At 44.4% G+C, this 15640-nt stretch overlaps 1 protein-coding gene across 1 annotated transcript in view; it reads left to right on the top strand.

Moving 5' to 3' along the window:
• The first annotated feature begins 13824 nt into the window (after nucleotides 1-13824).
• mafb (MAF bZIP transcription factor b) overlaps nucleotides 13825-15640 on the top strand; it is a 41632-nt gene continuing 39816 nt past the window's right edge. The window contains exon 1 of the mRNA XM_076142374.1: nucleotides 13825-15067. Coding sequence (XP_075998489.1) covers nucleotides 14091-15067 — 977 coding nt within the window. The 5' untranslated portion in view covers nucleotides 13825-14090. The remainder of the gene's footprint in view (nucleotides 15068-15640) is intronic.

The following is a 15640-nucleotide window of genomic DNA, read 5'->3' as shown; positions in this document are numbered from 1 at the left end:
TTATATACACGTACAGTGTGTGTGTGTGTGTGTGTGTGTGTGTGTGTGTGTGTGTGTGTGTGTGTGTGTGTGTGTGTGTGTGTGTGTGTGTGTGTGTGTGTGTGTGTGTGTCCATTACCTGACATATCACCTGACAGACGTGGGGCTTTTGCATGCAGACAGCACTTCATTATCAAACCATTTGGATTAGAACAGATTAGGCCATTATATACTATAGATATGCAGAGGCAACTAATGCTTCACTAATTAACACATCTTTACATTAAACACACAGCTTGTGGTCTACAGGGGTGTGTGTGTATGTCCCACTTTGCATATATTTATGTTATTTATGTAAAGTCCAAGCCTTAAGTACAGCATCTGACTGGGGTGTCTGTCTTGTGTGTTGTTCAGTATATCACCCTTCACAGAGTTTTGACTAAGTGTGTGTGTGTTTCCCTCTGGTCAAATGGAGGAGCCGTGTGCCGAACTGAAGTGCCACAGCTTCAGTATCCTTACAGCACCATTGTGTTCCTGGCATATAGCTGCCACCTCTGAAGAGAAACCATTGGTGCTTTCACTCCATTCCAGTACAAAGTGACTCGGGGTAACTGCCAGTGATAACTAGTAATTACATCCATTTAAAATGTGCATTATTTTACCCGTGTATTGAATAAACTAGTGAGGCAGAAAATTGTCCAGTTTTATCCTTTGCCATATAAACACACATTTTTCTAAAGGAAGCACTTATTTTTGACAGGTTTTTATCCATGAGTGAGGCTAAACATTCCAGAGGAGTTTTCATGTTAATTGTCATCTTGACAGACTGACAGAAGAAACCAGGCAGATGGAGGACAGACACACACGCTCAGTCAAAGTGAAGCAAGCCAGGCCAAATTAATCTCCAGTTCACTGCAGTGACCCAGAGCTATTGAACCTTGATGGAGGATTCGTCTTTTGAACCCAGACTAAAGCATTTGCAAAAAATATTATTTTCACTATTCCACATGATTTCCTGGGTGGAAATGTACATTTGAATGGACATCTGCTGTCTATTCATGGAGAGAACTTCCTTCTTAATACCAGTCTGGCTCTGTCCCAGTATGTGTGGACTTATTGTATGCATGTGGTACAAAGAGTGATAGGAGTCTTTAGAAAAGAGCGGCGCTCCTCGCAGATTAGACTCCATTAGCATTTAAGGTACTGTCATAAATTCCTCCCAAAGTGGACGGGAGAAGCAGGACAAATGAAGTAGGATTAATAGGGGCCCAGGCCTGACCGATAGTGGGGACTGGGAAAGAAGGGTCACCTTGGGATAGTAGGGGCAGAGTGGCAAATGTGCAGCGAGGAAGAGTAATGGAGAAGGGTAAGAAAGAAAAAAGGTAAGACAGACGTATGAAATGTTCTGTAAAGTTCAGTGTTAATATAAGAATGGAAGGTAAAAGGTGAGAGAATAAGATACAAGCTTAGAGTGTAAGGGAACAGAAGCAGAGTGACCTTCCCTGGAGCTGACCTCCAGACAGGTAATGAGGTCAACATAAGGAGACAGATAGCTACAGCTGTGTGTGTGGGTGTGTAGGTGTGTGTGTGTGCGCACTTGGGGAAATGTACAGTTTGTTAAAGCTGTCTCATTTAGAAGGTTACACACATGTTACAGGTCTCACTGAGAATACAAATTCATCGTAACGATCTGGGTGTCAATACACTGAATATTTTGTACCAGTGTGCAACCGCTATTGTTTTATTCTGTGTTTCTTTATATCGGCTACATTCTCCTCCTGTCGTAATTTTTTTTGTCACATTGCTAAAACTGCTAAGATTTATATTTGCAGGGCTGTTAACAGGCAACGCTATCAGAACAGGGTTTTGCGTGGATTCTCAGAGGGCTCGGCACTGTCAGCAGCACTTTCCCCTTACACAGAGACATTAGACACACTATTAATATCACCAATATTAATTATTGCAGGGTTATTTTTAAAAAGTCATTTTCACTTAGATTTTAATTCCTGATGCACCCAAAAGTTGTCCTTTCCTTCTGCAAAAGAACACTTTTTTTTACCGTAGCGAGCAGTGAATGAGCTTGTCGAGCGCTGAACACAGCTTCCACTAACAGAGTGAGGAGGAAACTGCACCGAAAATGCAAACAAGCTGCTAATTATATGCCTCAAAGTAAGCAAAAAACAAAAACAGTCGATCTACCGAGTGTTTGCACTGCACATTGCTATTTTTACAGCATTGTGTGATTTCCATTTGGATTTTCTGAAATTTTTTTTTTCCTATGTTTTTAATATTCCAAACAGAGACAAAAAGTCTGTCTCTGCAAAAGGATCTAGGTGATGTCAGTGTTCTGATTAAGGGGAAATGTATTTGATTTCCGCAACGTGTTTACTGATAAATATTGTATTCGATAAGTTAGATGTTAAGGTTGGCTGTGATTCATTAAATGCATTTGGTGTCATTAAATAATAAGGCTCATCGATGGTAAATAAAAAGTACTTTGAGGCTGATAAATTATGCATTCCTTCTAGGTAAACAGCCTTGTTGACTTGAAGAGAGCAATGGAAAAAACAAGTCAACAGTCAAATCGCGTCATGCTGTGCTGCAAGTGATGAAACAGCACGGAGTTAAAGCGTGCTTGATGTGTATAAATGTGTTTTTTATGGGAAAGGTAAAACATTGACGTGCACAGGCCCTGTAACAAAGTTCCCGTCCTGTGGTCTGCCGTTGAAGTTTGCATTGACTTTCAGCCAGCCTAGGAGTCGAGGGTGAACGTCTGCCTTTATGCAGCTTAACTCCCAACCCTTACAGTAGCAGGGACAAGGTGACTTACAGGTAATCTATAAGAATAAGGAGCCAGGCAGGCGCCCTGGGCTTTTATTAGATCTCCGATACTCCTTGGGCCCCAACCCCAGTCTCAGCCTCGGCCACAGATTGGCACTCGCTGGCTCCACCTAGAGAAAGGCTGTGTCGCAAATTACTCCAGACAGCCGCTATGACATCCACCTAAAAACCACCTTTCCTTTTAACAGGGGTGGCCGGGGTGGCGGAGGAGAGAAGCTGTCAGCGACTCCTCACATTCAGCCACGGAAAAAGTGAGAGAGAGACGGAGAGAAAAGGGGAGAAAGAGTGGCGGGATCTATCTGTCAGAGCTTAAGGAGTTTTCTAACAGTACATTGACCTTGAGTGCTTGCCATTGATTTCCAGTAACGCCTCCCAAACAGCGTTGCGAACCCCGCCGAGCACTGCGGGACCCTGATTGGGAACAGATTTCCCAAATTCCGATAGCGTGCCACCTGCCCAGGATGATGGATAGTCCTCCTGTATCCCATCAATCCTCACCTGCTGCCGAGGAGGTGACACCTGGGCCAGATTTATCATCATATACGACATCAAGCCGACCAGCCAATCAGAGACGGGCTGGCTAAACTGAGGCCCCTCCCCCCTGGAGGGTTCCATTATGTTTAGAAACAGATTTATTCCTGTGCTGTGACAACAGGAGGCAAGAGGAGGAGGGAGAGGAAGGAAAGAGAAGGAAAGGACAGAAGGGAGAGATGACTCCCCTTGATAAACGGAGGGTTAACAGACTGAAATAGACGCAGAGGGATTATTCTGTTGCTCCACAGTGGCAGAAAAGAAGATAAAGCTAATTCTTCAAATCAAAAGTAGCCATTGCACAAAACCGCTTTTCCTTGCCTAACTGCGCATAAGTCGTCAACTTCGTCTGTAACAACACGGAAAATATGAAATGACCAAACCTTCTGGATACTGTAGGACCCTCCCCTCTATTAAGGGTTGGATTGGAGCGACATATTGAGTCTGAATTGGCTCAACTCTACAATAACTTGGTGCTGTCCACCAGGGCCCTCTCTGATGGCTTCCATTTATACATAGATTTGAACATATTTCAGACTAAACTCTGTTGCAACAACATATGCTGTTGTTTAGAGTCTACGGATGTTCTTGAAGCTGGTCTATTGCTATGATAACTTATCTCGAGGATGGAAAGCTGAGTATGGCAACTTAGTCTGAAAGTCTGAAAATATATGCTAGCGGCTGGCTAACATGTGTTGCTCTTTTGCATACTGTCAGCACCTTAAACAGCATTTTCTTAAAAATGACAAAGTGAAGGAATTAAATACTGCGTTTGTGTGGATTTTCATCTACAAACTCTTTTTACAGTGCAAATGGGGCTAAGCTAGCTAGCTAACAGAGAGCTAATTATGTCTTTGAACCTTTCAGGCATATGTGAAATATTTCAAACTAATCTTTATTTGTATGTTTGAGATGCCTTGTGTGTGATACACACCCTTACAGTCTGTGTTCACATGTATGTGATACATAGTATTTCACATGATAAATTGGTCTAATTTCCATCTCTCTCAGAAACGATCATGGAAGCAGAAGAGGTGATCACAGGACCATGAATGCGCTAATCTAATTAATATCCTCCTGTTCCTGCCACTGATTTTACGACTAGTTAAAAACCTTCTGCTACTTTTATGGCTATTAGAAGCCAAGTGTGAGCTATCTTCTACTCCACTCGGTTTTCTCATTCCACCAACGGTTGGCCACCCTAAAAATTAACGGCCTTTAGGGAGCTCAGGGTTCAGTGGGCAGAGAGGCCAACTAGCTGTGGATGGTTTGAACCAGCGTCCAAATAGAAATTCAGAACGAGGCCTGATGGTTATTTCTCCAATTACAAACGATAAAGCAATAAATAGGGATTTTGCAGTGCTGCCAGGAGTTTCCCTCGCTACTATTAACCCACCATCTCCCTTCCCCTTAAAACCCCTCTCCTTGCCCCTTTCCACTCTACACACCCCCGCCTCCTTTTCCATCCTTCCCTTCCTTTTCACTTGGCAGAGCTACAGCAGTTTCTCCAAGGCTCACCAGGCACAGTGCTTTAGCCCTGTGTAATCCTGCCAGCCCTATTTCATTAGCCACGCGGACTAAAGAGCTTAACGACACAGCCCCATCGCTGTAGAGAGGGAGGGGGGGAAAGACACAACACAAATTCTTGAGAATACATGGCTGCTCAGCCAGTATTTTCCCTCTCCATCTCCTCACTGCTTGCCATACCTCTCCCTGTGCCCAGAATGGATTAGAGGTGGCATCAATGGGATGAGACGTATTACCAATCGATTTGGAGAGAGTGTGGCATTGTTGTTCTGAGTGGAAAACTTTGGATCTGGCCAATGTGCAATGCCAAACTGCTGCTGATTTGAAGATGAAGAGTCTCTCTCTCTTTCTCTGCATCTCTGCCTCTCTCAATCTCTGCTTCTCGTCCACCGCATCCAAAATGTCTGCTCGCGTTTAATCACTAAAGCCATTGAGGACTGTTTTGGTTTTCTCTTTGTTGTCTGGGAGAAACATGTCGGGTTAAGAGGCTGTAAAGTAGCTTTGTACTGATCTGGGGTGAAAGGAGGATGAACAAGCAGATTGGGAGAAACCCGATCAGTGTTAATGGTGATGGTTTAGGCTTTCGTCTTTCACTGATGCTTTCGCCTTGACAGTCCAAAACACCATTCTATTGATTAGACAGTGATCCAAAAAAAATAACAGACAAAGGCTACAAGCTGTGTATGTCCATATTTTCTGTTTGCACTGCTACATGTTGTAGCCACAGCGGATCAATGGTGGATTCTGCATATTCTTAATAAGATAGAACTCATCATCAGAAAAATAGAATTCTACCCACAAACCAACATTATTTTCTGCTGATCTTGCACCGTCCCAGCCAGAAACCGCTGTTCCCTCAATTCATATTACTGGAAGAGGGGCAAGGTGTGGTTTGGAGGACAAGGGGCCTGGGCTGAGGGGTCCAGAGGACGCAGGGGGCAGGGCCGGGGTCTATGCAGGTTGTCAATGAAGGGCACCGGGTGTTGGGACAGGGGCAGAGGCTGCTGCCATATTTCTTCATGAGGGCGACAGTGACAGAGGAGCGACAAAACGAATGGCCTGTCAGAGGAAATGAGGACAAATAGTTCCTATGTTCCATGGAAAAAGAACCCTTCAAGCATCAAGGGGCGGTTCTGTTGGAGGCAGAAACACAGACCCGCTAGACTGCATGACTGCCAACTATTCCGACGATGATCCATGGGTCTGCATACGAGAGGCAGAGGCCGAGAAAATATTTTAATGATCACTAGAGATGAAGGATGTAACTGTAAATGAAGATTACACTGACATCCATCGTAGACCAATCAAACATTTACTGTCAAATGACAAACGGATCGACGTGCAAGATAATTCTTGCTTAAATCATGGTTGTCCCATGTTAAGATAAAGTCCTTTATGTCTGTAAGTTTGACTTTGTGTTAAATCAGCTGGATAGCTATATTTCAACGGGTCAGGGGACGTCTCTCTCTCTCTTTCTATGTTTTGTCTGTCTGTCTGTCTGTCTGTCTGTCTGTCTCTCTCTCTCTCTCTTTCTCTTTCTCTTTTCTCCCCTTTATTAATTGTTTTTCCTACACAAAAGCTTCTCCCTGCCATGTTTTCCTTTATTTTTGCTCCCCACTCTCCACCTCCACCTCTCCCTCTGTCTCATCATTAGTGGCTGTCCCATGTTGAGGGGAGAGTAATCTGAACTACCTGTCCCAGGGGCCCATTCCTTTACTTCCTGCTGTAGGAATAAGCGGCCTATTGATTAGTTATCAGCCCGTAATTGGGCTGCGATCTCTCTCCCCCTCAGATATCCCCCAGATATATGACACTCCTGACAGCCTGAGAGGTGGGTAAGGGGGGTGGTGGGGTTTGGTGGTGGGGTGGGGGGCTGAGCAGTGGTGGCGGGTTCCTTCCCTGCCTGCCTGCCAACATTGTACTCAACAAAATGTCTTCCTGACCAAACAGATGCCAACTGCTGCCCACATTTCCCATCGTGCAAAGGGGATTTTCAACATCATGCCAAGGAAAGATTATTCAATCTTTCAAATTAGAGAGAGAGGGAGAGAAAGAGAGAGGGAGAGAAAGAGATTTTATGCTCTGTATTAACTACGAGCACCCATTTTGCCATTTTCTCATAGGAATAAACTCTGAAATTGTAATCAGAGTTTTAAAATGAAAATGGTTCAGCTTACCGAGAAAGAAAGTTATATAAGCTCAGAGTAAGTACACCATTCGCATATGGATAATTGCCTGTGAGGGATTTCAATACAAATTGAGGCTCAGGAAGCGGATAAGCAACAGGAAGGGTGTCTCTGCTCCTGTGTAAGCATCCAAACGCACTGTGAGTGAGCAAAGAACCATGACTAACTCTTACTAAGTCTGTTTGTGCATTTTAGGAAGCTTAAAGATACTTTTATTTCCAATCCTGCTCCCTCTGCAGGCCCGTCATAACCCCATTTCGCCCCCCCAAAAAAATGACATGTCACTTTCAGGACTTCCGTCTTTCAGGCAGAGCACGGGACGCATATATCACTCTGCAAGTGCTCACACACTTTCATTATCCGTGCGGTGTTAATTGTGTGAGTTTGTGAGCTTGATCAAAGTGTGGGGAGAGGAGATGAAGTGGAGACGTGTCCCGCTGGGTTCCTCCAGACAGACACAACATGTCAAACCCTCCATTTAGCAGCCAGATTAACGCCTACCCCAGCCCTCCTCCCGCTCCCTCGCTCTCCCCCGTTCTCCCTCAAAACCACATCTGATAAAGATCTCATTTCCACACTCAATATTGCCATAATCAAATATCTAGTCATCACGTGCCGCCTGTTCATCATCCTACCTTCACTCATACCTCAGTCTGGCGATGAACAGGGTGGCTCAACCTCTTTCCCTCCGTTCTCCTCCCACACTCTCCCCCAGAGAAGTGAATCCCCCAGTGGAAGTACATTTGTCTTATGGTATTAATAGGATATATCTAGTGGAGATATAAGGGATTGCAGTATGAGGCCTCGGTGTCCTCTGGGCTGTATTGTCTCTGCATCTTCGTCTCTGACAGAGTGCAGAATAAAACAGAGAAATGTGACTTTAGTTTGCCTGCGCTCTCACACACTCTTCTGCTTACTAAGAGCTATAGGGGAATGATTCTTCAATATCTGGTGAACAGATGAGGGGATTATCGCGGGGAGGTTAATATTAAAATTTACATTTATCTGCATTCGTCTTAAATCACGCTGGGCATGGGGGTGTTTACACTCTCATCACTCTTTCTGAATCTCAGCGGGTGTGTGGGCATATTGGGAAGAGCTTGTCCAGGCAGAGGACAAGCAACTTTAGTGAGAGGCAGAGAAAGAGAGTTTGTTTAATATTTTTTAATGTAGTATTTTGTCTTATTTCAATCTGGGATAAATGTGTATCTTAATGTAAATATTTGTATCTGTTTATAATTTCCACAGTTACCACAGATTGATATTTTGGACATTGTTTTCTCCCATTTGCCTTTTTTTCTACCCTTTGCGTGGCAAACATGGTTTACAAATGACTATAACTTTAACTTGAATTAAGTTGTTTTAGTTGCATCATCATACCATCATGTCAAACAAACAACATTTTGCTTGATCCATCAGTGTGAAAGTGATCAGAGACCTGCAGACTCTCAAAAAGTTTCAGCACTGTTGAGCAAATTCTTCAAGTACATAACAGATCAAGAGTTTGTGTGATTTTTACATAATTTCCCCAAAATGGGAGGACCCTCATGACGATGAGGAGGAGGAGGGGAAGGTGAAGCAGGAGGATTATTTTGCGCCTCCTCTCCGTATGACACAGTTAGACTCTGACTAATGAGGAATCTCTTTATGTATATGAGTCACATTAATAACGGCACAGAGTGGACACTGTGGACATTAATAACTGTTGTGCGGTTGCAGCGAGCACGTAGCGCAGCACATACACAGGCCACATGAATAACAACTCACAACCTCCAAGTGCAACATGAATCATGATGCCAGAGTCACACATGCAAACGGCGTGTTCACCTAAAAATATCAAATCAGGGGCATTTGCCATGAAAAAGCTAAAAACGTACTCAACACAAACCCACGTTTTACTCCAGTTAAGGTGACCCAATGCTGCAGCTTAGGGGGAAGGCAGATGTGTGTGTGTGTGTGTGTGTGTGTGTGTGTGTGTGTGTGTGTGTGTGTGTGTGTGTGTGTGTGTGTGTGTGTGTGTGTGTTTGTGTGTGTGTGTACACCTTTTGTTATGCTGTTTTGGGAGTGGTGACTTCCACTTCCTGCTCCTCCACATGCTGGGCGATGCACGGCGGGGCTAGCTAATGAGGCCAATAATGTAGCAGTGTGTGTCTAATGAGAGAAGATGAGCTCAGGTCCTATAGGATTCACACTTTATATCTATGTGTTTGGGTAGATTGTGTGTAGGCGCAAATGCAGAACTTCCTCTTACAGTACACGCAACATGGAATTACATATGCGTGTATTTTTGAAAATCATTATTTTCCAAACGGTACTGACATGTGCATGACCCGTATCTTTCCATTGTGTCACCTGCTGGTGCACTGTTTGTGCAGGAGATCATAATTTAACCACATATGCAGCTTTGCTACTTTTTTAAAAGTATAATAGCGATGCGTCCCATGATGGAGAGAGACAGAGAGCAGATGAGACTGCTCAGACGATGTCAGTGATGTCCACCTGCTGTGAGAGACAATAACCAGATGTGAAGCCGAGAGTTTGACACATGCAAGTCTGCTCATTGTGGCCAATTACCAGGTTGAAGCATCCTTCTGGCAGACATGGAGCGAGAGGATGAATGTGTGTGCGTGTGTGTGTGTGTATGTGTGTGTGTCTGTGTGTGTATGTCTGTATCACAGGCTTGTTTTCTAATTAAGTGCATCAAATGATACATAATCATTTGAACCAGAATCTTGTGGCTGCTGAACATTTTGCGCCTGCTATTTTTTGGGGGCTTTCGGGCTGTGATCGGCTGTGGTTACACAGGCACAGCTGCCATCATTCAGTTTAATCAGAGCAACACTGATAAGTAATATATGGATTGACTGAACACACTGTTTTGCTCGTCAGGTCTCACATGGAAGCTGTTCAAACTCTGAGACACTCAAACTAGGTGAATGAACAGAAAATAGGAAAGACTGTGAAAGGCTGATTAATCCAGGGGGACGAGGGAGGGCTGGAGCTTTGTGCAAATGTGGCACTTTGTTTCCATGATGTGGAAGCTTATTATCTTAATATGCATTCTTTTATTCCCCTATAAAACAGTGGCAGAGAAAAGTGTGTTACCATTTCTCATGCTCCTCCTTATAATGGCTTCTCACAGCTTCTCATTCTATTACAAAAGATACAACTGTTAGTTAAGAGCCCAAGAAACATTTCATTTTCTGTCCCACTAATTAAATGTGTCTCAGATGAGCCCGCTGAGCCCACTAGTCTGGGCGTCCCCCATTTGGAGAGCCACCAGAGTTTAATATATGGCATTAAACAAGGATTGAGAATGAATATGAAGCCAACCTCCCATTGGGAATGTAATGAATGATTATAAGGCATAATCTTGGTAATGCAGAAATCCTTTATTTTAGCTTTCGTCCTTTTGTTTAAGTTCCTGTCAAATATGCTAATATCTGTGGCTATTTTTGGCACACAGATTTTCAACTGTGTGAGTGCAGTTATAAGATTCAGATCTTGCAGATGCATCAAATGAGCTAATTTAATAACTTCTCCGCTCACCAGCATTTTCTTTTTTTTGTCGACCCATTTTGAAATGATAATATTTTACCAAGCATCACCATCATATCACAGTGTTTACTCTGCTGTCTTGCACTCATTATATGTCTTTCACAGAGTGGGCGAGTAGATCCTGCTTCTCCAAATATACAAAACCAAATATTTTGCTGATGAGAAATACAGATGTTTCTATTATCAAGGTGTGTAACAACACCACTGAACAGGCGCATGTGTGGGCACTTTTGGGGAACCCTAGAGGCAAACAAAAGGTTAGAGTGCTGAAAATAAAAGTAAGGTCTAGTTGTAACGTGGCACATAAGTCATACTGTAATGAGGATGTTTCTAATAGATGTAACAATTAGTAAAGTCACTGTACCAGTAAATCACTGGGAAGTCCTGTAACACCAGTTATTCTTTACCCAGGATACATCAGTGTTCTCCTGGGGTGAACTCTGAAAGGTCAGACAGAGTCTCATTAACACACTGTAGTAGCTGGGCTCTTCATGTTGAGGCCAGACTATTAACACAAAGTTGGTTTGAACATATGAAGCCAGTGGATTAACTCACTCTTTCATTCCCAAATCACTTAGCTGAGCTCTGATATCAAAAAGAAGCTCTCATATGATACCACATACTTACTTTCATGCTGATGCTTTGTGTTTTCAAATGAAAAATCCCTGATTGGGGCTGACCAGCAAAAGCTTAATGCAATTGTTGCAGATGCTGTTTTTATTTTAATATACTTAAGGATTATCATTATCTGAAAGCACTGTGGTGCAGACCGAACTTTCCACTGTACTAACATTGTGTGTGTGCCACTTCCTGCAGTATACACTTATTTAATGATACATGCCTAAGTGCAACCCCTGTATAATATAGGAGGGGGGGCTGGGATGGCCCCCCGATATAATAAAGCCAGCAGTAAACTTCATGGCAGTGAGGTGTCCAGATGAAACTCCAAAGGGAGACAGAATGAGGTGCATACAGGACTATTAGCCTCGGTAACGCAGCAGATGCATTGGCTCTGGATTCTGCTTGTTAACCCTTGAGAGTTCCAGGCCGATAAATCCTGCTTTAAGAGAGCTGGCAAGCCCAGAGCTCACGCAGCAACTACTATCCACTGCTGCTCAACTATGGATCTGTAGGACCCGTGTGTGAATACACACTCTCTTCTGGAGGTGCCTTGTATGTGGGTATAATAGAATTAAACCTTTGCTGTGAATTAAAGGATATAACTCATGCCAAAGTGTGAGTCCCTACTGCAAGGGAATGACATTGTGTCTCATTTTGCCATCTTTACTACCCCAAAAATAGATAGAACACACACGTATATAACGTTTATTTGTTTTCCTCAATTATTGCATGGTTTCACAGTTGCCAAATTGGAGTGCAGGGCGACAAATATTGTCATGACACCGATTGAAAGACCTTCCATTGTAACGTGATCCAGTTCTTCCATCTTATGTATGTAAACTATCATCTTATCGCTGCCTTGTTCTCTCATGTTACCACTCTGAATTTACACTGCAACAGTAACAACATCATACAGCATCAGATGGGACACCTCATCTGTTAAATATTTATTCTAAGCATCAGCGGGGCCTCTGCTGTGTGCTCTAATGAATAAAACACTATGTTTATCCTTCCTGTTTAACGTTAAGTCCCCATGAACAGTCACGGGGACCAAGAGAATATTTACTTGTGTTGGGACACCGGGGAGTTGGATTATCTGCTGGCGGCTTTGTAGTTTTCTGAAGCTTCCCCGTGTGACACGTTCCAGAGAGAGTGCTCTTATTTACTCTCCAGTCCTCTGTGTATAGCCCCCTTTATTGTTTGCTCTCATGTGCCACGACTCCTGAGGAATGTGTGTTTGTGTGTGTAAGAGAGAAAGACTATGCACTTCAGCAGGACACGTGTCTATGTGATTAATGTTAACCAATACAAACTTTGTATTTGATTTTAATAAAATAACAAAATAGTCGGAAATACAATGTCATTTTATATACTTTTGTTAGTCCAAGCTCTCTTATACAATCGTCGTCTTAGATCTGTTAAACAATCTCAAACAATATTAAAAAAGAGACGAGACTCAAGAAACAAAATGAAAACTGATTTTTAAATTGATGTCTGAAGTTACAGCACAAAAGCAATTTCACCCCACATGGAGCGGACACACACAATCACACACACACACACACACACACACACACAGACACACACAGACACACGAACCCTTGAAATGGCCTTACCTGAAGTACTCAGTTCTACCGAAAGGTGGCGATATTGGGTTTCCTAAGATGTCATTCATTCAGACCCACTGCCTCGCTCCTTCCGAACATGTTCGCCTCTCTCGTGTCGTGTTCTGCTCCATCCGAGGCAGTTTATTTCTACGGTTATTTATGCTTCGTGTCGCATAGTTAGACGTTATATATGCGTCTGTGCCCATGAATAACTGCTATAGATGTTTGGGAGAGAGAGAGAGATGGAGCTTGAGCCGGCGGTGTCCGAGGGAGGACAAAGTCTGGGATCAATCGGACTCTGTGTTACTTAGTTAGCAGCGTGTGTTATAGGCGTTTAAAAGCTTCTGCAAATGTTGGTTGTGACGCTGTAAAATAGGGCGATAACGTCCCGCTAAGTATCGGACAATGCTGTGAAATAGACAGTAAAGTCGACTCGCTCATTCAGTCTCATTTATATTTAGGACATCGCTGTGATAGAAATGTTAAAACACGTCAAATCAAACCGACTGGCTGCAAAGAAAGAAAGAAAAACAAGAAACATACAATCTGACGGACGTTTTGTAATCTTCCGAATCTGTTTTATTTGATTTTATTTTCTCCATGAAACGCGATGAAATGTTGCATATAATGTCTCTTGTGTCTCTGCTGTAATGGCTTCGGACAGTTCAGAAAACTTCGGGTTTTCAATACTATTATGCTAATGAGCTCTCAGGCTGCGCTCCTCATTGGCTGAGTCCCAGTCAATTTCATATTTCAGTCCTGACGTCAGGGCGCCTATAAAACTAAGCAATGCTTTTTAACTCGTCGGCTGACTGATCCCTAGAAAAAAAAATCTATCAATCCTTGGGTGGAGTTTTTTTCCCCCCACTCTCCACAAGGCAACTGTTTGCCCGGGACACGTACGTGAACCTCCTCAATTTGGCGCACTAATCCTAAAAGGAGCCATGAAGTGTTAAATGGTAGAAACAGAGAGAGCGGCGCTCAGACACCCGCACGCAGGGAGAGAGGGAGGAAACCGCGCTGCTCCAATGCGTCTGTGCAAGACAGACTGAAGAAAAAAAACTTATCGACTCTCAAAAGCAAAAACCTGCGCTGCGCAATTAGTGCTCGAAAAAAATCCACTTTTCCTCTGTTTTTGAAGAAAATAAATAAAGAAATCAAGCTGGCTCAGTGCGTGTCTCAGCAGCCCACTTTGACAGGTGCTCCTCACCCCCTTTGGAGGACTGTCAACAGCAAGAGGATGGCATCAGAGCTGGCAATGAGCAACTCCGACCTGCCCACCAGTCCCCTGGCCATGGAATATGTTAATGACTTCGATCTGATGAAGTTTGAAGTGAAAAAGGAGCCGGTGGAGCCCGATCGCAGCATCAGCCAGTGCAGCCGCCTGGTCGCCGGGGGATCCCTATCTTCTACCCCGATGAGCACGCCTTGCAGCTCGGTTCCCCCCTCTCCGAGCTTCTCGGCGCCCAGTCCGGGATCAGGGAGCGAACAGAAGGCGCACTTGGAGGATTTCTACTGGATGACCGGGTACCAACAGCAGTTGAACCCCGAGGCTCTGGGCTTTAGCCCGGAGGACGCCGTAGAGGCGCTGATCAGCAGCAGTCACCAGCTCCAGACTTTCGATGGCTATGCCAGGGGGCAGCAGTTCGCCGGCGCAGCCGGGACGGGAGGCGCCATGGCCGGGGAGGAGATGGGATCAGCGGCCGCCGTGGTGTCCGCGGTTATCGCTGCAGCCGCTGCTCAGAACGGGACTCCCCACCACCACCACCACCATCACCACCACCACCACTCAGGGGGACACCATCCATCCTCCGGGTCTCAGTCGAGCGGCGGCTCGGGGGGAAACCACCAGCACCTGCGCTTGGAAGATCGGTTCTCGGACGAGCAGCTGGTGACCATGTCGGTGCGGGAATTGAACCGGCAGCTTCGGGGGGTCAGCAAGGAAGAGGTGATCCGCCTGAAACAGAAGAGGAGAACGCTAAAGAACAGAGGCTATGCGCAGTCCTGCCGGTACAAGCGGGTCCAGCAGCGGCACGTCCTGGAGGGAGAGAAGACGCAACTCATGCAGCAGGTGGACCACCTCAAGCAGGAGATCTCCCGGCTGGCCAGGGAGAGGGACGCCTACAAGGAGAAATACGAGAAGCTGATCAGCACCGGCTTCAGAGAAAACGGAGGATCCAGCAGCGACCACAACCCCTCATCCCCGGAGTTTTTCATGTGAGTTTCGGCGCTGAAAAGTTTTAATATCGACACCTTCAAAAAGAGAAAATTGAGGAAAAAAAAAAAAAAAAACACTTTAATCCGTGCGCATCTAAAACGCACAGATGATTCTTGAATTGAAGCTGTTTTATTAAAGCCTTAGTGGCGGACTTTAAAAACAGTTTCATCCTTTTCTGTATTTTAAATTTCTTTGGTTTCCGGGGTGCTGGTGTGGTTTCTTTACGTGCCCCGTATCCGCTTTTTAAGGATGCCCGAATTCGGTGTTTAACATCATTTTGAAGTATTTATGTCCCAATTGGCGATGTTGCTCTTTTCCTCTATGGCTCTGCTCTGTAAGCCCCCCATCCTGCGCCACGACCTTCCTCTCCTCTTCACCCATTTCAACTCAAATCACCACCCATGTTTGAATTCCACCTTATCGCTTCCATCCCCCGGTCACTTTATTTTGACATGAATTATCTCATTTTCACGTCATCGTGTTTGTTCTGCGGTCAACATCCAAACTCGGAGAGCAGAGAAGTTTGGATATTGGATGTCAGACTGACCTTATGTAAACCCACGCATGCTGGC

This window comes from Genypterus blacodes, unplaced genomic scaffold (genome assembly GCF_046128005.1).
Source record: "Genypterus blacodes isolate CSIRO-AG114 ecotype Tasmania unplaced genomic scaffold, CSIRO-AGI_Gbla_v1 ptg000021l_1, whole genome shotgun sequence".
NCBI classification, from domain to species: Eukaryota; Metazoa; Chordata; class Actinopteri; order Ophidiiformes; family Ophidiidae; genus Genypterus; species Genypterus blacodes.
Note: the sequence above shows the minus strand (reverse complement) of the source record. Positions and strands in the feature narration are given on the sequence as shown.